Source organism: Crinia signifera, chromosome 2 (genome assembly GCF_055691185.1).
Source record: "Crinia signifera chromosome 2, ASM5569118v1, whole genome shotgun sequence".
NCBI classification, from domain to species: domain Eukaryota; kingdom Metazoa; phylum Chordata; class Amphibia; order Anura; family Myobatrachidae; genus Crinia; species Crinia signifera.
Window position 1 is genome coordinate 36,553,679 of NC_139218.1, and position 23,044 is coordinate 36,576,722.

The 23,044-nt window shown below is 47.0% G+C and overlaps 1 protein-coding gene across 1 annotated transcript in view; it reads left to right on the forward strand.

Annotated features, from left to right (window-relative positions):
• The first annotated feature begins 8,657 nt into the window (after window positions 1–8,657).
• Window positions 8,658–23,044, forward strand: part of LIPI (lipase I) — a 39,445-nt gene continuing 25,058 nt past the window's right edge. The window contains exons 1-2 of the mRNA XM_083171908.1: window positions 8,658–8,801; window positions 17,881–18,257. Of these exons, the coding sequence (XP_083028034.1) occupies window positions 8,735–8,801; window positions 17,881–18,257 (444 nt within the window). The 5' untranslated portion in view covers window positions 8,658–8,734. The remainder of the gene's footprint in view (window positions 8,802–17,880; window positions 18,258–23,044) is intronic.

Below are 23,044 nucleotides of genomic sequence, written 5' to 3' on the forward strand. Positions count from 1 at the left end.
ATGACACCATTTGCATCTTTAGCCCCTCCCCTGGCAATTTACCGCTGTGGCCAGGGACATGCGGGGGGGGGCACTGGTATCTGGGAGAGTTGCTCACCTTTCCGGTTTTCTGGGGGCCTCCTGGCCATTCCGGGAGGGTAGGCAACCCTGGCATACACACTTTCTGATGCTGGCTGGGAAGGGAGTGACGGTGGGGTGGACAACACACACACAACACCTCCTTTGCCTGAACATGCAGGATGAGGAAAGGGGTTTGTTAATGATGTACGCCCTCTAGTGTGTATGGGGCTGTAAACTACCAACCAATCAGCTTCTGTTATTTTTCAAATGCAGCTTGTAACATCATAGTTAGGAGCTGATTGGCTGGTACTTTACCTCTCTCCTCAAAATTGTGAGGTATGCTTACTTCATAGAGGGATAGTTAATAAAGCATGATGTCTTTTGCCGGTCTCACATCTGTGACTTTATGCAGAGGCCGCTACATGCACTTCCCTTGTGTACAGCATGCGGTTGGGTGAGGCAGGTGAGGCACAGCCTTTCCTGTCATAGTACAGTATACGCCGGAGTTTTGAGTTTATAAAGTATGTCAAAAATACATATATATATATATATATATATATATATATATATATATATATATATAAAAATCGGTACTTGTTTCCTAGCACGGCGCCAGCGATAAAAATTGTATCCATCGGGACCACAAAAATCGCGTCGATCACATCGCATGCAACCAAATCGCATGCGATGCGATCGACGCCATCGATGTGATTTTAACATTGGAATCAATGTAAAATGGTCCCTGAGTCCCGATTTTACATTGGCCCCAATGTTAATTGCCCCCCAGACCCCAATTTTTATTGTTTCCCAACCCTGATGGGTCAAATGCCCCCCCATTGTTAACGCCACCCCACGATGAACACCAACCCGAAGCGTGGCGAGCGCGTGATCCGACCTTTTCATACGCCCACTATCCACGTCGGCGTGGAGTCGAATTTATATACTGTGGTGAGCGCAGCGAGCCACCGAGCCCGAAGCATGGCGAGCGTAGCGAGCCCTACGAGGGGACGCGCATTACTTCACATATATTACGAGTCCCCTCTCGGGGCTCGCTGCGCTCGACTCGCTTTGGGCTCGGTGGCTCGCTGAGCTCGACACACTATATAAAATCAACTCCACGCCGACGTGGATAGTGGGGTATGAAAAAGTCGGTGGACGCGTACCGCCGCCCCTCACGGGCTCGCTGTGCTCGCCACGCTTCGGGTTGGCGTTCATCGTAAGGTGGCGTTAACAATGGGGGGGCATTTGTCATGTAAAATACCCATAAGGGTGGGTATACAATGAAAAATCGGGTCCATTGGCCCATTTAACATTGTTCCCTATGAAAAATCGCGTCCATCGCATCGGTCGCATCGCATGCCTTAACTTAAGGCATGCGATGGACGCAATTTTTTCATTGTCGGGGAAAAGGCTAAAAATAGCCCTAAAATCGCGTCAGTTGCATACATCTACGACAGGCGCCGTTCTAGGAAACAAGTACCAAAAAATCTTATTTTTATTATTCTAAAAAATTTTATAGTCAAAACACTGGAGTAAAAAGTGTATGGCAGGTGAGGCAGTGCCTCACCTGGCTACCTTTTCTGTACATCTCTTATCAAAACTCCTGTGGCACTAGTGTGCCTTGAGCTGTTCTCAAGTGTGCCAGCATAGCTAGAGTTGCCCCTACTAGTCTACAGCCACTGCCACCAGGTCAGATGTTATTTACTGGTACAGATGGCGCCGGGCTTGTCTTTGCTGGGGATGGCGGAGGACTCGCCACCCGCCATCCCCCGCCCCGCGCCATCTGTATGTCGGAAGGGGACGCGCGTGCACGAGGTGCACGCGCGTCCCGTTCCGACGGTGCTTTTCCCCGGGTCCCCCGCCGGCTTCCCGGGGTCCCCGCCGGTCCACACCGCCCCCCCGCAGCCCCCCGCAGCCCTGCCCGTCTCCCTGAAGCTTTAGACGGGCAGGACTGCACCCGCCGCGCCGCCTCGCCGCCCGGCTATTGAGACGCTCGTGCGTGGGAAACGCACGAGCGTCTCATTCAGCCAGAGCGCCAGATTGCTGGCGGATCGCCAGGGACACGGTCCTGGCGCTCCGCCAGCAATAATAAGCCCGGCTCCATCTGTATCTTGTTTTCATGTGAGATTTTTATTTCCTATGGAGACCAGTGTGGTTTTCTTTTTTTTATATGGGTACTAATGATTTTGTTTGTTTGTTTTCCTATGGGGACCAATGTGTGTGTTTTTCCCTGTGGGAGACTGATGGTGTGCCTTGTCAAATGTAAAGTCTTGTTTGTGCCATGAGTTGAAAACGGTTCAAAATCACTGCTCTAGCAGTTTATGCTGCTGCACAAGTGTAATTGTGTATAATGCCGGCATGTACCCGATGGCTCATATAATGTGTGCAAATCTGGCTCTGGTACTTGCCAGGGTCTCCTCAGCCATTTAACTCACCGCACTTCCCTGCTGTGCAGTACAGTCTACTTCTACTATCTCGGAACAAGGGCCATGTTGCTCAATGCAGCAATGCAACAAATTATGGTACCCACGGCACCCACAATATTGATCGTAAGGCAGCACATCGCATCGTATGCAATATAGCGGCATGCGATGCGATGCGATTTTTTATTGTACAAGCACCCTGATGGGTGCTTACAATGTTAAATGCACCCCCATTGTCAACGCCACCCCCACTATCAACGCCAACCCGAAGCGTGGCGAGTGCAGCGAGCCAGCGAGGGGCGGCGGTACGCGTCCTCCGACCTTTTCATACCCCCACTATCCACGTCGGCATGGAGTTGATCTTAGATAGTGCCTGAAGCATGGCGAGCGCAGCGAGCCCCGTGATGGGCCGCAAATTACTTTACATGTATTCCCCGTCCCCTCGCAGGGCTCGCTGCGCTCGGCACACTATCTAAAATCAACTCCACGCAGTCGCGGATAGTGGGGGGATGAAAAGGTCGGAGGAATCGCACCGCTGCGCTCGCCACGCTTCGGGTTGGCGTTAATAGTGGGGGTCGCGTTGACAATGGATGGGCATTTAACATTCTGGGGGCATTTAACATTGTATCAGGGTGCTTGTACAATTAAAAATCGCATGCCATCCCATCGCATGCCATTTGCTGGCATGCAATGCGATATTTAATTGTACATTCAGGCTTTTTCACGCGAAAATTGCATCGTATCGCATACCATCGCATACCCTATTAAGTGGTATGCGATGCGATGGGGTGATAATACACAAGTACCCAAATTATCACCTATAATGCCAAAGGTCTGCAATGCTGTCATTGCTGCAAAAGGAACATTCTTGGACGAAAGCATAGTTTGAAGGACAAGATTTATTATTTCTAACCTTGCCAATGTCTTGACCATATGTTCTAATCATTTTGCAACTCATTTGATAAATAAATGTAAAACACAACATTGCCTTTGTGACCCCAAACTTTTGAACGGTAGTGTACTGTATATATGCACAGATGTTTATTCTCTATAAATGACATTTCCTACTGGCTGTCCGGCAAGTTACCGCTGATGCTCGTTGCTATTTTATATTATTTTGTGGATGTATTATAGAGTTCATTTTTTGCTGCTCTCCTTTGTATGTGAAGGTTAAGCCCCGTACACACGGGGGAGATATATTGCTCAGCAGGGGCGGATCCAGGATAAAATGACAGGGGGGGCACCATGATAAAAGAGGGTTTAGGTGGGGGAGGGCCAGTGTTAGTGGTGCCAGTGTACATGCTAAGAGAGCGGCAGAGAGAGGGTGGGAATGGGATTAAAAATAGGCCCTGGCATTTAAAGTACGCAGGCCCACCATGGCAACAAAAGTGAAGGATGTAGTTGTGCGCGCGCCGAAGGCGCACTCTGGAAAAGGGGGTGTGGCCACTCAACAGGGGGCATGTCCTTGAGTGTAGTGTACAACACCATATACAACTTCTAGACATTATGCAACAAAATACTAGACCCCATTATACTTGGCCCCTACACATGATGCCAAATTGAATGAGCCAAAATTCACATAATGCCACACGGATTGTGTCAAAATTCACATAATGCCACATGGATTGAGCCAAAATTTACATAATAACACATGGATTGAGCCAAAATTCACATAATGCCAAATGGATTGAGCCAAAATTCACATAATGCCAAATGGATTGAGCCAAAATTCACATAATGCCACATGGATTGTGTCAAAATTCACATAATGCCACATGGATTGTTTCAAAATTCACATAATGCCACACGGATTGAGCCAAAATTCACATAATGCCAAATGGATTGAGCCAAAATTCACATAATGCCACATGGATTGTGTCAAAATTCACATAATGCTACATGGATTGTGTCAAAATTCACATAATGCCACACGGATTGAGCCAAAATTCACATAATGCCAAATGGATTGAGCCAAAATTCACATAATGCCTCACGGATTGAGCCAAATTCATAAAATGCCATATGGATTGAGCCAAAATTCACATAATGCCACATGGATTGAGCCAAAATTCACATAATGCCACACAGATTGAGCCATAATTCACATAATGCCACACGGATTGAGCCAAAATTCACATAATGCCACACGGATTGAGCCAGAATTCACATAATGCCACACAGATTAAGACAAAATTCACAATACGCTTCATAAACAGGGACATTGTCCACCAAAGGCGCGCATTAAACATTTACACCATAATGTCCATTGCACGTTAAGTTACACGGCATGATGTCCATTATGTATTATGCCAAACACCATAATGCCTATTAAAATTTATGCTACATACAGTAAGTGCTACTTATCTACATGCTCATTGCCAAGGGTTCCATGCTCATTGCCAGAGGTTCCATGCTCGTTGCCATGTGGGATTACATGCTCATTGCCAACGGGGAATACATGCTCGTGGTAAATGGGGGACAGCCGCCGCCAGGCAGAAGTGATAGCCACTGACAGTGGCAGAGCCTGGCTGTATTCCGAGCACTGCAGGTCCCAGCTATTTGAAATAATACCCATTTCACACCAGAAAATGCATTCCCAGGTTGGCCCCTTTTACACCAGCCTAGTCCCTGCATTTTCTGGTGTGAGGGGGAGAGAAAACCACCCCTCCCCCCCTTTAACCAGTTATCTTATTTAACCGGCTATATCTTCGGAACTAACTGACCCATTTACATGAGACAAGTATCATATTGAAGAACTTTTGAGTGGGCTTTGAATGATTTTGGTCCAGTAAAACTGGAACGTTTGGTTCCAGAGCAATCTGCCCTCAAAGAAAATGAACAGCCATGAAATTACATTTCAAAAATAAAAAAAATCGATTTAAACGCTATATCTCTGGAACCGATTGACCGATATGGACCATCCTGGTATCATATTGAAGGACCAGCGATTTGGAATTGAATAACATCAATTACAAGTTGATGCCAGGGGGGGAACTGGCAGCTGTCGGAACTGGGTGGGGGTCGGAATTGACGGGTCCCATATTATCCTATGGTGAAAAAATGTTACAGTTTTGCCAGGTGATATCTCCGGTTTCCGGGGGGCTAGAGACACAGGGCTGGGCTCGTTGGAAAGCTCTGGTCCTCATCTACAAAATGAATGACAGGGGGGGCACGTGCCCAGGTGCCCCCCCCCCCTGAATCTGCCACTGTTGCTCAGCCATATATTGCTAGCAATATATGGCTGAGCAATATATTGCTCAGTTTCTCCTTTTCATCAGCGGTGCTGCAGAGGTAATTAGCTGCGACCAGCGATTAGAATGGGGCTGAAAACGGGAGCGCGCACCCGGCGATTTAACGCTTAGCACCTAAATATGGTCGCCTACGACCATATTTCCAGCGATTTCAGCCCCTATCGCCCCCGTGTGTACACAGCTTTATACTAATCCTATGTTTCCTGTGCTTATGACTGGATAGTGTATATAAGGGTATGTGGGTGTAAGTATTGCCTATTGTACCTTCAGATGCCTCTGACTCAGCATACGGTTGTGAATACATAATTATTACATGGGCCTTCTCAGTGTCCATAGTCGTCCTTCTCCAGCCTGACATTTCCTACAGTGTGTGGTCGTGAGACGGTTAACAAAACTTTGGGCTATTTCTAAGCTTTCCACCTTGTAGAATAAGGGCGGATTCCCTTGTACAGGAACATTTTCCTATGGCTGAAGTAGCTGCAAAATGTGGTTAGACTGTGTTATGTCTTAAAATTAGCCTTGGGCGGCATCCTGTGCCTCTCACTTTGGCGATTATTCTGGTTCACTCGCAAAGGCAAATTCCTTCTCAAATGGACAAAACCATGTGCACTGCAGGGGGGCAGATGTAAATGTGCAGAGAGAATTAGATTTGGGTGAGTTATTTTGTTTCTGTGCAGGGAAATTACTGACTGCTTTATTTTTACACTGCAATATAGATCTCACTTTGAAGTAAAACTCCACCCAAATCTAATTCTCTCTGCACAAGTTACATCTGCCCCCCTGCAGTGCACATGGTTTTGTCCATTTGAGAAGGAATTTGCCTTTGCGAGTGAACCAGAATAAAGGCCTATATGTCCCATTGCGCCCTGCTGCGGGAACCCATTCCACACATGCCGTGACTCCACAGGTCCCCAATTATGTAAATCTGCCTAGCGATGTCCTACAACTACAGGTGTATCGTCTTACTGTACAAGCTGCAATATAACTACTCAGATGTAAATGAAGCTAGGGGTAAAGTTACTAAAACTTCTAAAACTTAAAAGAGGTGATATTGCCCATAGCAACCAATCAGATGCTGTCAATCATATTCTAGGATGCGCTAGAGAAACAATAGACAGAATCTGATTGGTCGATATGGGCAATATCACAAGTTTTCATTTTTGGATGCTTGAGCAAATTTTCTCCAATTCGCCTGTTCACGTCCTTGAAGCGAAGAAGACGCAATCTTCGCTGGATCGGATGGTGAGTAAGATTTATTTCACAGGAACGATGTCGATTCTACTGGACAAGAGGACAGGCCTACCTTGGACCCTATAGGTAAGTATTTATGAATATACAGTATGTAGTATGCATTAAAGTTTTATTTTTTACAGGTGTGCATGTGTATGTTCTTATGCGGGGTACACACCAGGACGACCCGCTCACGATGCACATCGTGAGCGGGTCGTCTGTGTTTCTTCCGACCCGCTCAAGATGACGAGGGGGGCACGACCCGCTCACGATGTGCACGTGAACGGGTCCGATCCGATGGCGACCCGCACCCGGGAGTATGGTTGTTTCCAGATCCTACCTGCTGCAGGTAGGATCTGAATAACGACCGACCGACCCGCCGGACCGCGCATCGGATCGGTATCGGTCCACACCAGGACAGAAAAGGGCCCAATCACCACACAATCTACATCCAATCGGTCGGCATTGGATCTAGATTGATGGGATCGGACCCTTGTCGTCCTGGTGTGTACCCAGCATTAGGGTATTGGGTCTGTAGTAGACTTCCAAGTCCCAGTGGGCCCATTAATGCCCTGCATGCTGGAACATGTGATTCTTCAAGTTCCAGCATGCGGGGGAGGCTTGCTGGGCCCTGTAGTTCTACTACAGAACCCAATATCAATTGTAACAATTTTATTTTTACAATTTTTTTCAACATCAGCCCTGGGGTGGCAGGGACAGCCCCAGGCTTTAGTCCAGGCTTGGGTTTCCCTTGAGGATGGGTCCCCTTTATTGGAGGGGGGCTCCCAACTCCCCCAGGGACCCAGCCAAGTTGCTCATGCTCTGGATGGGGGACCTTATGTAAAAAGTGTCCCTTGGCTGTGGCATGACACCACTGGCTGTCACTGGTTTCCAAAATACGGGGAACCCCTACTTCTTTTGTCCCCCATATTTTGGGAACCACGCCTGGGTCAAGATTATAGAAATACAGGGATGGGGGGATGTCACGCTGTTTTATTTTAATCATTTATTTTCCTTATTTCTACACAGAGAAGCATCGAACAGATCTGACTGCTCGTCCATATCGGCTGCCGGTACACTCGATGGCCAAAAACAAATCACTTCACCGCCGGAAAATACGAATCCGGAGAATACGGCAGCTTTGTAAATTAGCCGTATTCTCCGTTTTGTATTTTCGGGTGAACCTTGTTGTACCCGGCAGTAATCAGCCTTCTTAGTAAATTTCCCCCCTAGGCGTTTTGAATATGAGATGCTAGCAAATAAAGTTATCATTCATTTTCTGTAGAGCGGTTGTCAGTCTGCATTGTTTTGTGAATAAGGAACTTTCGGTTCTGGAATGCGGATCTACTATAATAGTTAATGAATAATGGTACGTAATAAGCTTCATCTCCGGAACATCTATTACACCCTGAATTGTTTGCATTTTTTCTCTGACTCCTGCGGAGTGTGCCACAATCACATACGTATGAAAGCCAAGTGAGAAAAAATGTAATTTACTGTGGAAATACTGGTTCCGCAGGTTACTGTCTGAACATTAACTGAGTGGTTCCAGTAACTTTATAGTTAATTGGGAAAGAAAAATGAAATCAGCTGTCTAGAAACTGCCTATCCCTAGATGGGAGGAGACCCAGTGGCAAGGTGTAACTAGCACACCGAGAGCTTCCTTACTGCTGTCAGCGAGGCAGGACCCGGGAGAACAGGGAGATAACCACAGCTGCCCCTGTGTGGGTACCATCTGTTTCATGAACTCTGACAGACTCATCTGTACCGATGCCACTGAAATTGTGCCTGATCCTGTATTGGATTCTCTTATGTCTGATGTACTCGGTGAAACCTGGTAAGTTTATTAACCATGTCATTTTTCACTCTCTATTGCAGAAGTTCCCAAACTGTGCTCCGTGGTGGCCCCCTGGGGACACTTTGCAGGGGGGCCCTGGGTTGGTGGTCCAGAACCAATTCAAATTATTTATAGTCACTGTAAAAGGCAAAACAAGTGTTTTTGTCTTCCAATCATAAAATATGTGGGCAAACAGAAGTGAATCATATCCCCCTCACATAACTAAACCCAGGTATGACAAATAGGGGGGTATTCAATCGCAGCCGCTATTTCCACCCAGGAAAATAGTGTCCGACACCTATTTAATGCTGCGTTTCCGACAGCGCTGAAGGCAGATTCCGGAGATCTGACTTTAAAACAAGCCGGATCTGTTTTGTCAGAAATGGCCATGGATTGTCGAATTCATGGATGTTGTTTACACAATCCGCGGACGGTTTCGCCAGCACGCCCACTTTCCGCACTCAAGAGCATTGAACATTGAATTCCGGCTGTCGAGTTTCAGTCGAGCTGGGCGAAAACGGCAGATGATTCAAACTGGACAATCCAACAGTCGGAACCCGGGATTGAAGACCGCTCATAAACAGTATTTACTTAAATTAATATTTTTTTTCCGAATTTCGCAATAAGAAGCTTTTGGCCAGGCTTTGCTGTGCAAAAAGTTCTGTGCCGTGATTCTAAAATGTTTGACAACCACTGCTCTAATGTGAAGTTTTTGTTGGTGCTTTTAAACAGTATATTAGTTTTCATTTACAGTGTAGAGTATATTTGGGTTGTATTTTATGTATCGTGTGTTTGTTTAGTGTGGCTGGATAAATGATCATATAGTGTGAATGAATGGCGGACTTTGCTCTACATGTCCTGGATACGAGAGATATTACCATGTTGGTTAATAACTCACTAACAGTGTAGGCTTCGGGCTGTGACGTGGTGGAATAATTGTACAAAATACAGTCTTTTCCGCGAGTGGCCTGGCTTAGCTCCATATCATGTTACACTGTTGCACATCCTGTGATTTCCCTTATATAGGGAAATGGTTGGGCTCTGTGGACGTGGTTGGGTTCTGTGCGTAAGGGCTGGCAGGCAGTAACTGTACTTCACCAACTGTAAAATAATATTAGACATAATGGGCAGTATTCAATGAGAATTTTGACGATGTGCAGCGAATCCTGTTTAGGATTCGCTGCACATTCGCCACTGCCCGCCGCGTTCTGGAGCCTCGCCGGCTCCAGTATTCAACGAGTCAGGGGCTCACTGCCCCTGACCGGCGAATTTTAACTCCTGCGGCGATGCCGCAGGGAGCCTGAGGACGACGGCAGTCAGGGAGATGGAAGTCTCCCTGCCTGCCCCAGAACGTTTGTCGGGGGGAGGTGGGCTTCCCGGGAGCCAGGCAGCACAGGCTGCCCCCCGGGATAGCCAACAGGGGACCGGGTGTTCACTACACCCGATCGTGCATATGTAATGCTTGGGTGCAGTGAATATATGAATATCTAATGAGCGGCTCGCCTCCCGGCCCCCTGCTGGCTGCTGTGTAAAAAAGAAAAAAATATATATATATATTTTTTTTTAATTAAATATATATTCATGTGCTTACAGCACATGAATAAAAATAGCATGCCCCTGCTCAGAATAAAATTCCTGATTTTTTTACACCAAATGTAAAAAACAAAACACTTTATTTTAAAAGTTCACATTCCACTTCACCATAAAAAGATAGCGATTGCTACTCGGTGAATCATGGCGATAAAAACCTTGAAATGTATTCACCATCTGGTCATTGAATAGGGTGATTCACTGTTTTAGTCAAAAAATCGCCGTACAGCACGAAAATAGCACAAAATCGCCATAAAACATGGCGAATCAGCCTCATTGAATACTGCACATACTGTAAAACAACAAGTTAAAATGTGAAAACAATAATAGTACACTAAATGGCACTTCTCAAGCTCCACATACCAGTGGTTTGTGTCAGTTTGGGGTCATTAGACTTTATGAATCTTTTTTATATTTTGCTTTTATATTTTATTATATTACAACAACATAATAATAATAATAATAATAATAATAATAATAATAATAATAATAATAATAATAATAGGGGTACCACACACACCTTGACAAAGGGGCATCGCCCCGAAACGTTGGTTGTTTTATCACCTGCTGTGAATACATTGCTTTTTTACCAAGACCCTGGAGTGCCAGTCATTTCTTCCCGGCTGTGTGTGTTACAGTACTGTAGTGTACAAGGACCTGGTGCAGTGCAGTGCATCAGGCCCTTGTGTATAACACGCTTCCCTGCTTGATGCCCTGGGCCCCGCCTCCAAGTCCGCCCGCTTCTTCAGTAGAGTGGACTAGTTGCTGCACCATCTCAGCAGTGAGCAGTCCGTACTGCCGCTACAGCGCCAAGTTTCTTTGCCTGGTTATAGGCTCCTGTCAAGGTATACCCATCTCTAGCCTAGGGAATAACATTGCACAGACTGTCACTATATCATCTTGTAATTCTGACACTAACAGTTGCCTGGACGTCACATTATCAGTGGCTATACCACACACAGCCCGGCAGCCATTGATGATGATGATGATGATGATGATTACCATGTATGGCTGTATGTGGTACACATTTTGTACCACACACAGCCATACATGGTAACCATCATCATCATCAATGGCTGCTGGGCTGTGTACAAGGCAGCCATATATCATCAATTTCTGGGGTACAGTGTGTATTACAATTATATGATTTCCTTCCTTTCAAATAAAAGGGGCATCTAAATATATTTTGGGTTAAAAGGTACAAAAGTTTCCTGACCCCTGACCTAGAGAATTTCAGTACCAGCGGAGGCTGTGCAAGTCTCAAGGACGTCTTATTAGGCAAACTAGGGGTCCGACTCTGGTTCACACGTAGTGAATTGAATTCGGCCCCTGCCCGGACGGTTGGATTTACACATGTGCAAACCCCAGCTGCGAACGCCTGTGGCTGAGTTGCTCACTCATTGGGCAGTTCAAAGAGAGGAGGGAGGGACGGGGGCAGATGGGGGCGGTGGTGGTGCTGTGTCATGGGAATGCCCAGCGTTTCATGGGCGTCTCCATGAAAATGCTTGGCGTTCCCATGGGTACAAGGGTGGGCCGATGCCTGCCAGGGTAGTCTGGTCGCTGCATGGTTGTAAGGGGATACAGCGGTGGGTATTTGCTGGGGCGGCATCACAGGGACTGGGTAAGTTACAAGCTTCGCAGCTTATTGAGTCAATCAGAATGGGGATTTCTCTGATCTTCTTAGCCCTGTAATCAGAGCCGGTGCTTCCTGTCATTCTCTGAGAATAGCGTAATCACACCCCCCTCCAATATTTTACTACAAAGTGGGTGGGAATTGTGAGGGATACCATCCTTTCCAGGTGTCTATGGGACAACACAGCAGAATAGGTGTAATACAATATGGCTGAACAGAGCCATTTTGTATTGCCCTACAACAGCCAATCAGGGCATCCAAGACCTCTCTTACTTTAGATTGTAAATTCTAGCAAGCAGATTACCAATGCATGCATGGTTCTGCAGAGCAGTTGCCCCTGTGTATGGTGCTGCAGAGCAGTTACCCCTATGTATGGTGCTGCAGAGCAGTTACTCTGTGTATGGTGCTGAAGAGCAGTTGCCCCTGTGTATGGTGCTGCAGAGCAGTTACCCCTATGTATGGTGCTGCAGAGCAGTTGCCCCTGTGTATGGTGCTGCAGAGCAGTTACCCCTATGTATGGTGCTGCAGAGCAGTTACTCTGTGTAAGGTGCTGAAGAGCAGTTGCCCCTGTGTATGGTGCTGCAAAGCAGTTACTCCTGTGTAGGGCGCTGCAGAGCAGGTACCCATTCATGCATGGTGCTGCAGAGCAGTTACCCATGCATGCATGTTGCTCCAGAGCAGGTACCTCTATCTATGGTGCTGCAGAGCAGTTACCCATGTCTGTATGGTGCTGCAGAGCAGTTACCCATGTCTGTATGTTGCTGCAGAGCAGTTACCCATGTCTGTATGGTGCTACAGAGCAGTTAACCCTGTGTATGGTGCTGCAGAGCAGTTACCCCCTATGTATGGTGCTGCAGAGTAGTTACCCCTGTGTATGGCACTGCAGAGCAGGAACCCATGCATGCATAGTGCTGCAGAGCAGTTACCCCTGTGTATGGTGCTGCAGAGCAGTTACCCCTGTGTATGGTGCTGCAGAACAGTTACCCCTGTGTATGGTGCTGCAGAGCAGTTACCCCTGTGTATGGTGCGGCAGAGCAGTTACCATGTCTGTATGGTGCTATAGATTATATGTACAGTACTTGTCGTTTCTTGCAAATAGTTTTTTTTTTTTAAATGGTGAAGTACAAAATTCTGTGTGCAGTAAAAATGTACCTGTGCATAGGGGATTATAAAAGGGTGCGTATGTATGGACACATAGCAAACAAAGACATAAGTTTTGCTTATGACATTCTTTTGAATATTTACTGTACTGGCCATTGCCCTTGCCCAATACCTCATTCATCTAAGACAGGGTGTGCTCAGAATCTGTGTTTGTTCTGGAATGTTATCAGTGAGAAAAATTTACGTGACGGCAACATACAGTAGTACCCACTGTAGCCTGGAGGTTCTACAAAGGAATTGCTAACCACAGCCTTGGGGCTCCGCCACACAAATACACAGGACACATGGATGATAGGGAAGCGGTACATCTGTCAGAGTGAACTTAGGTCTACAGTCATTAGGTCGACCCCACTAGGTCGACTGGCAGGAAGGTCGACCTGACCTAAGGTCGACATGGGCCAAGGTCGACATAACTTAAGGTCGAATTTGCATAAAGGTCGACATGAGGAAGGTCGACTGGTCATAAGGTCGACATGGGTTTTTCACTGTTTTTTTATCCGAATGTCGACACAGTCGACATGGACACAGTTGGCAATGAGAATCGGACCCTCGCATCGCTCGCAATGCTTCGGGCACGGTGCCTCGCTGCGCTCGGCACACTATTTTATTCTCCCACCACGCCCTAGTGGATGGTAGGGCATGAAATACCGCCTGTCGGCACATGTCGGCTCAAAAAACAGTGAAAAACCCATGTCGACCTTATGACCAGTCGACCTTCCTCATGTCGACCTTTATGCAAATTCGACCTTAAGTCATGTCGATCTTGGCCCATGTCGACCTTAAGTCAGGTCGACCTTCCTGCCAGTCGACCTAGTGGGGTCGACCTAATGACTGTAGACCTAAGTTCATTCTAATAGATGACCGCTTCCCGATGATAGAGAGTTCTGAGCCCTCTACCACCAATGATACCTACCACACATTTCAGATATAGCTTAAAAGGAGTTGATGTCTGTACCCCCTATGTTTCCAGTAGTGGTGGCTTCAATGCAACTCCTCTGTGGGAAGCCAGATATGTAGCGGAGGCCACTATTCATTCTATAATATGGAATAAGAGGTAGGGGGAAGGGTGGGTGGAATTTTTTTTTTTTTGAGGATCGAATTCTGAAGAAAGCGCAGAAAGATACCTCTTTGTACCAATAACACATGTTAAAAATTTTAGCTCGCTTGGTTAATATCTTCTGTGGGAAGCAGAGGCCAAAATTTTGTTCCTTCTTATAAAAAACACAGAATTGCACATGCTGGATCGCTGCCACAATTCAGGCCTTGCTAGTAATGGGTTGGCACTATCATCAGTCACTCCCTCCTCCAGCCAATTGGCCCCGTGGTCAGGAGCGCTGACAGGTCGACCGGGCTCCAGTAAACCAGTGGGGGCGTGGCCATTGGGTGGGGATGGGGCCTGCAGTGGGGGCGAGGCCACGCCCCATAAAAATTAAATGAGCGGTAGAGAGATGACAGGCTGCCACTGCATCGGTCTCTCTCCCCAGCTCACCACATGGCACTGAGCAGCTTGTGCTGAGCTGGGGAGAGTGGCTGTGCTGCGGCTGCAGCCTGTCATCTCTCTCACTATTGCCTGGCTCCATGCAGCGGGGGAGTGGGTAAAGGGACCCGGGCCCTCCAGAAGACCTGGGCCTGGGTAAAAAGTAATCAGCAACCCCTCTCAACGCCACTGCCCGTGGTGGCTGTAGAGTGAGTGCTGACACTTTTTGGGGGTTTATAACCGATTTTTCAAATTCACTAATGACCCTCCCAGCGAGGCTCTGCTGCGGGAGTTACGGTTACGCATAACCACATAGAAGCCTATGTGCTTCTCTTCGCAGCACTACTGTGTTAGGGATCCGACACGGATCCCTCCCAGCATGCCCCGTGGTTATTGTGTAGTGAAAACAGGGAACCACAACTACTCCTTCTTTCTCTTTCACACGTGTTGTAGAAATGATACCACAATAAATACAGCGTAGTAAAAAGGTTATTGTACAGCACATAGAAGCCTAGATCTTTCGATGCAGTCACCCGCATGACAGGCAGAGTACAGGTGCCAGGACCCTGGACAGCGAAGGAGACCCTTGACAACAGAAAGCTGACAGCGAGGCCAGTGGCAGCCTCCCTGCTACACTAATGTAGGGTACACACCACGACGACCCGCTCACGATGCACATTGTGAGCGGGTCGTCAGTGTTTCTTTAGACCCGCTCACGATGATGCGGGGGGGCACGACCCGCTCACGATGTGCACCGTGAGCGGGTCCGATCCAATGGCGAGCCGCACCCGGCTGTATGGTCGTTCTTCAGATCCTACCTGCAGCAGGTAGGATCTGAATAACGACCGACCGACCCGCAGGACCATCGGATCGGTATCGGTCCACAGCAGGTCAGAAAAGGCCCCAATCACCACACAATCTACATCCAATTGGTCGGAATTGGATCTAGATTGAGGGGATCGGGCCCTAGTCGTCCTGGTGTGTACCCAGCATAAGGCAGTAGCCGCTGCTGCCACTGACTTTATGCTCCAAGTGCAACTGTAAATGTACAATATTACTATTATATTAACTCGTATATGCCACTACACAGCATATAGCCCACTTTTATATATTGCCATATACAGTATGCGACTATATTATCGAATGCAAACTCAGTACATTCTCCATACATTATGCGATATCCCAAACTGTCATATCTAATCTTCACATACAGTAACTGCTTATATCTCAGCGCTGTATCCGTGACATCACTTATGTATATTTATTTATTTTATTTAACAGTTTCTTATATAGGGCATACATATTCTGCAACGTTTTACAGAGTATAGTTAAACATTCACATCAGTCCCTGCCCCAGTGGAGCTTACAATCTATATTCCACATGTACACGCACACAGACATTCTAGGGTTCATTTTGTTGGAAGCCATTTGACCTACCAGTATATTTTTAGATTGTGGGAGGAAACCGGAGTACCCGGAGGAAACCCACGCAAGTACGGGGAGAATATACAAACTCCGCACAGTTAGGACCGTGGTGGGGATCGAACCCATGACCTCATCGCTGTGAGGCAGTAATGCTAAACATTACACTGTCCATGATGCCCCCATGACAGCACAGTAAGAACTACACCATAATCTAGAGGTTCCCAAACTCTGCCATCACAGTCCAGGTTTTAAGAATATACACAGGTGACGTAATTAGTACCAGTGGGAGTGTGGGCTACACATGGGTGTAACCGGCCGAGGGGTGACTCCTCTTCAGCAACAGGAGCAGTGTGTCCCTCCCGCGGCCGGCAGTGTCCCGCTGCCCCTCCCCCCGCAGCGGGACACTGCCAACCGCAGGAGGGAGCGGGAACGTCCCCAAAAACCAGTACGTTCCCGCATTTAGCGGGACAGTTGGGAGGTATGCACTCACGGTTACAAAACATCCTCCCCCGGAAAGGCAGGCACTGTGTTGACAGTATTGATACACGCCTACCCCTCAGGATGTTGGGCTATTGGGATGCATATGGAAATGCCCACAGGAAGGGGTTTGCGTTCCACTGCATTTGGAACAGTTTCATGGTGAGCGCTTCTTATGCTATTATTCTTATGTGTGAAATTTTTCCATGTGATTTTTTCATGTGAATATTGACTTATGATCACATGGATATAGATATTTGTTTTAATCCATTTGTAACTGAGTGATAGGAACAGATGGTAAATGTCGGGTATTTCCTGGTCAAAGAGGTGCATAATATCAATTTGGTTAGAGCCCTATTTAAGTGTGTGACTTGTGGTATGAGATCAGTTGCTCTGTGTGGGATCTAGACTGCGATGATTAACGGCCTAGATAGGTCCGAAACGTCGGTTTGCTACCTACGGATCTGATGGAATAAAAAGCATTGATTTACTGCTGTTAAGTGAGTGCCCTGATTACATAAAATGTGTAAATATATATATGTCTAGTGTCTGTGTGTCTCCGAAACACTGCCATCTGTTGGCAGTGAGTGAAACTACGGGGGAAATTTAATAGGATGAGAGATTCAGAAAGTGAGAGATTTGGTAAAAAATCTCCAGTTTTCTTAAAGCGGCAATCATTTACACTGCAAAACCAGTTTGATATTAAAGTGTAAATGATTGCCACTTTAAAGAAAACTGGAGATTTCTTACCAAATCTCTCACTTTCTGGATCTCTCATCCTATAAAATGTCACCCTACATCTCTTTCTCTCTCTCTCTCTCTCTCTTTCTCTCTCTCCTTCTCTCTCTCTCTCTCTCACACACAGAAGCAACTAGCTTTCGAAGCTTTTGCTTTGAGCAGGCTTACTAGTTTTATATGTTTCTATGTGAGTGTGATGTATGAACAATAAATTGTTATTTAAAATCAGCAATATTACACTGTGATGGCGACCTTAATCCTGTGAACAGGATTTAAGTTTGTGTGTGTGGAGAAATTTGCCATTGAAAAATGTGATGCTCTTTGAACAAACTTCCATTGAAAATCTGACACCATAGTGAAGGTTGTATCATTCCTGTTTGCTTAACACCTAAGCACCACTGTGGCACAAACTTTGTTGTGATTTGCACGCACCCTGAGGTTCTGTGGGTGAATGCCTAGCCCTAGTGTGTTGACAGGCAGCGCTTGTGTTTGGCTGCGCAACTTTTTTGACCATTTATACCCATTCCTGTGTTATTGGCGATAAACCTTATTGTATCTTACCTTCTTGTTGTTTGCAGAGGCGGAAGGAACATGCCACCTTTTTACAGACCTCAGTTTACAACACGCAGTTGTCGGCACAGAGCTAGAGGTGAAATTGTTGCTTTACACCAGAGAAAACGCAAACTGTGCTGGGGATCTCAACAAGGAGAACACAACGGCTTTCCAGTATCTGAATGTAACCCGGAAGACGATATTTATCACCCACGGGTACAGGCCCACAGGGTCCCCTCCGGTATGGTTAGATGAGATTGTACAGAAACTGCTCGCAATCAATGACTTCAATATTATCTTAGTGGATTGGAACCGGGGAGCCACGACACTGTTGTATCACAATGCTGCCGCCAAAAGCCGGGATGTTGCACTTATACTGAAATCCCTTATTGACAATATGCTGGTAAGGTCATAAGCTACACAGATGTCCTGGCAGAATGTTTGTCCTGCCTATATTTTATATTGTATGTACTGACATAACTGCATGACGTAGGCAACTATTGCTGAACTAGACTGTGGCTAGGAACACTTGCTGAGACTTGCAGTTCCACAACACCACATTCACTGGTTGTCTAAGGGCCCGATTCTGAGTTGATTACTGTTTAGAGAATTTGCAAATTGGACAATTATCAAACAAGGGTGAATAGTGACTGAAAATGCTTATGGATTGTAAACGCAATGCGTTCGGAGCAGTGGCGTAAGTTTGTCCCAGTTGCCCGGTGGCAAGATGAATATTGGTGCCCCCCCACACACACACACACACACACACACACACACACAACGTTATTCAAACTATATATAGTCTGTTTTGAAATATATATTATAACTGTATGTAGGTACAGAAAGAGAGGGAGAACACATATATATTTCAGAACTCAGCCACAGAAGCGATTTTGATGGCTTTCAATTAATGGATTTAAACTGGCAGTAGTGGAGAGGTGCCCCCTTGAGAGCAGGAGCCCGGCGGCAGATGACTCCATTGCCTCCTAGAGTTCTGCCTCTGGTTCTGAGGATGACTGACAGGAAGCCGGCATTTGGGGGTGATAACCTGCCGCTTTTTGGGTGTGGCAGAAAAAAACAGGTGTTCCCAATCCGTTACAGGGATGGTCTGTGACATCAGCGCCGGCCTCGTTCAGCCGTTATGAGCCGCAGATTAGTGGAAGCCTCAGAATTACTCGCATTTGCACAGATAGCAAAGCCCTTTCAATGGTTGGGGAATTGCGCAAGGTTGTGCGATTGGGTAGCGGTTAGGGATCATTTTGCAAATCATTCTCTTTCTGTTTGGTAGGCAGCTATCTACTCTCAGTCAACTGCAATTTTGAAGATTACCAATCAAATCTGAATCGGTCCCATAAATCCGCTGCATGTCATTGCAGATCCATGTACAGCACCGTGGGATGGCCAATATGGTATAATGAGGCCTATTTAATAAGCCTTGGATGGAGATAAAGTAGACTGAGATAATGGGCCTTATTCTAGTTCACTCTTTCTGACAAAATCCTTCTTAGATGGACAAAACCATGTGCACTGCAGGTGGGGCAGATGTTACTTGTGCAGAGAGAGTTAGATTTGGGTGGGGTTCTACTTCAAAGTGAGATCTATATTGCAGTGTAAAAATAAAGCAGCCAGTATTTACCCTGCACAGAAACAAAATAACTCACCCAAATCTAATTCTCTCTGCACTTTTTACATCTGCCCCACCTGCAGCACACATGGTTTTGTCCAGTTAAGAAGGATTTTGTCAGAAAGAGTGAACTAGAATAATGACAGTTAATAACTGATTGGTTGGTAATTTGGGCCACATGTGCTAAGCTTCAAAAAGCGATAAAGTGGAGAGATAAATTACCAACCAATCAGCTCCTGTGATATTTAAAACACGGCCTGTAGCATGGCAGTTAGGAGCTCATTGGCTGGTATTTTATCACTCTCCACTTTATCAAAATCCTGAAATCCTGACCATGGTGCTGCCGATCAGCCGCCGGTGTCTAACTAGCATTACTGCCGCACTGGCAGCCACAGCCGATCTTTACGCGGGTAAATAAGCGGCGTCCTGGCATCTGGATTCCATATAAGTTTACAAGGCCATAAATAGGAGTGTACATGAGGTACCGTGCATCTAGACGATGGGTCCTCAAACTGCGGCCCTCCAGATGTTGTGAAACTACAAATCCCAGCATGCCTTGCCACAGTTTTAACACTCCCTTATAGCAAAACTGTGGCAAGGCATGCTGGGATTTGTAGTTCCACAACATCTGGAGGGCCGCAGTTTGAGGACCCATGATCTAGACGATGGTACTGTTGCATATCTCCCAACATTGAAGAGAAGGAAAGAGGGACACAGCAAGCTCCGATGGCACATGAACGAAATTTCAGGGGGGTGGACTAGTGGCAAGGGGCATGGTCTCCATATGTGGGACTAGCATGCCCTGTGGGTGGAGCATGACACGCCCCCTCTATTGGGCGCTTTGCAAAATTCTAGTACCAACTATAATCTCCCTGAAAATAGTTTTCAAAAGGAGGCAAGTATGCTATTACCTCTTTCTTTCTCTCTGTCTCCCTCCTTTTCTCTACCCCCACCCCTTCCATCTCTCTCTCTCTCTCTCTCTCTCTCTCTCTCTCTCTCTCTCTTATCTCTCTCTCTCTCGTCTGTCTCTCCTTTCGTTCTCTCCTGAAATCTCTGACATAAGCAGTGTGTAACTTTCGATTTAGAATGAGTCACTTTCCCTCCACTGACTGTGGAGGAATGTACAGTATTTTCTGAATCACAAACAGGTTCCCTTGCTTATGTGATCATGTACTACACTGTGTAAAAGGTTCTCACTGATAAATCCTGAGTCATGCACCAGAAATAACCTCAGTATCATATAAAATCTAACATCAGTATCTGTCAGTCAGCAGTCATTAGGGATGGACATCGACCACTGATGGTTGGCTGCCAATGGTTGATTGTTTTTACATCAATGACAATGTTCTCACAGTTTTATTAATGGCACAGAGGAAGCAAAGATATTTTTCCTTCCAGCACAGGGGCCATGGAGCTTAGCCCCGCCCCTGACACAGCGCTAAGCCCGATCCCTTATTATCTCACTGTGTAGCACATGACGGGATGTCCACATATTAAAACCACCAACCATTAATGGTTTCATGCCACCTGTACTAAGCATTAATAACATGACTGAGAAAGTGGTTGGGTCCGTGAGTCTTCTCCACTCTCTCATATGTTTATATACTGTATCACTCCCCCCCCCCCCCCCCCCCCCACCACCACCACCACCATCACATGTTCAGAAGATATCAAAGGCTGTAATGCAGTTTCAGAGTTTTTGCTATCACCCAAAACAAGACAGCTCCCACAGATTACAAATCAGGAAACCTGCTGCATGGCACTTTTGGGGTCTGCTCTGGGTGCAGGCTGGGCAGTGTGGGGCCCCCTTTGCCAAGGGGCCCTTCTATGCGACTTGTCCTGCACCCATTGTATAAGATACATATTCACTTGTAGGAGCCTGGCAGCTGCACACATGGGCTGCTCATCCCCAGGGCCGGCTCTACCATTAGGCAGCTTTAGGCAGCTGCCTGGGGTGCCAGGATCTGGGGGGGGGGGGGGAGGCGCCACCAAGTCTGCCTATCAAAAAGTGAAGGATGTCTCCTTGTTGTACCTAATGCAGGTGGCTGCTGTGGAACTTCTAAGACCTCACCTCCATACCTTCCCTTGAGGCTTACTTCCCTACTTGCTGCCCCCTCCTCCTTGCACTCTGTTGTGGGTGGCAAAGGTAGGCCTCCATGGAAAGAAGGGGACTTGCCCACCTTCCCAGGGGCCTGGGAGGACCACTTGACTTTTGGGAGCCTCCCTGCCATTCTGGAATGTTAGGCAAGTATGCATGGCCGGTGTAAGGCTTCTTAGCACCCTAAGCAAAACCTAATGCCCCCCCCCCCTTACTGCCACCAATTACCACATTCCAACCCCTTAAGGCATACTTGCCTGACATTCCGGAATGGCAGGGAGGCTTCCAAATATCAGGTGGTCATCCCAGCACCCTGGGAAGGTGGGCAAGTCCACTGCTTTCCCTGGACAGAGTACAAGGAGGAGGGGGCAGCAAAGGAAGGCATTATGCAAGGGAAAGTATGGAAGTGAGGTCTTAAAAGTTCCACAGCAGCCATCTGCATTAAGTACAAGGATCCTCAAAGACATCCTTGAATTTTTGATAATCAGACTTGGTGGCACCCCCCCAGATCCCGTCGCCCTAGGCAACTGCCTAAAGCTGCCTAATAGTATTGAAGTTTTGCCTAGGGTGCTGAGAAGCCTTATAATGGCCCTGCTTATCCTGCCCCTTACCTGACAGTGTTGTGGCTTCTGGCAGTCAGCCGAGCACACGTTGCCATGTGCTGGGATGCCACTGAGCAGCAACAGTCTTCTCTGAGGGAAGAGTAATCGCATGGATTGCTGTCCCTCCCTTTTGATATTCTTGTGCATGAGGGGCACAGTGGCAACCCCTAAACCCTGTAGATCCTTTGGCGTTGAGACACCACGAAACCTAATTTTCCTGTTTTTGTGATCGTGCGATTTTTTCATTGCGATGCGATTTTAGCCCCCTATGCGATGAAAAATTGTATAAGCACCCTAATGGGTGCTTACAATGTTAAATGCACCCCCACGCCACCCCCCCAGTATAAACGTGAACCCGAAGCATGGCGAGCGCAGCGAGCCCGCGAGGGGCGGCAGTACGCGTCTTACGACCTTTTCATACCCCCACTATCCACGTCTGCGTGGAGTTGGTTTTATAAAGTGTGGCGAGCCACCGAGCCCGAATCGTGGCGAGCGAACGCGTATACCTGTGAAGTTATGTGCGGCCCCTCGCTTCGGGCTCGGTGGCTCGCTGTGCTCGCCACACTTTATAAAATCAACTCCATGCCGACACGGATAGTGGGGGTATGAAAAGGTCGGAGGACGTGTACCGCCGCCCCTCGCGGGCTCGCTGCGCTCCGGTTCAAGTTTATACTGGGGGGTGGCGGTGGGGTGCATTTAACATTGTAAGCACCCATTAGGGTGCTTATACAAGTTATAATCGCATCCCATCGCATTGTATGGCATTGTATGCCATATACAATGCCATACAATTTTAAAATTGTATGACATTGTAGAACATTGCGCAATATCGTATCACATCGAATACCATCGCATGCCTTATGGTA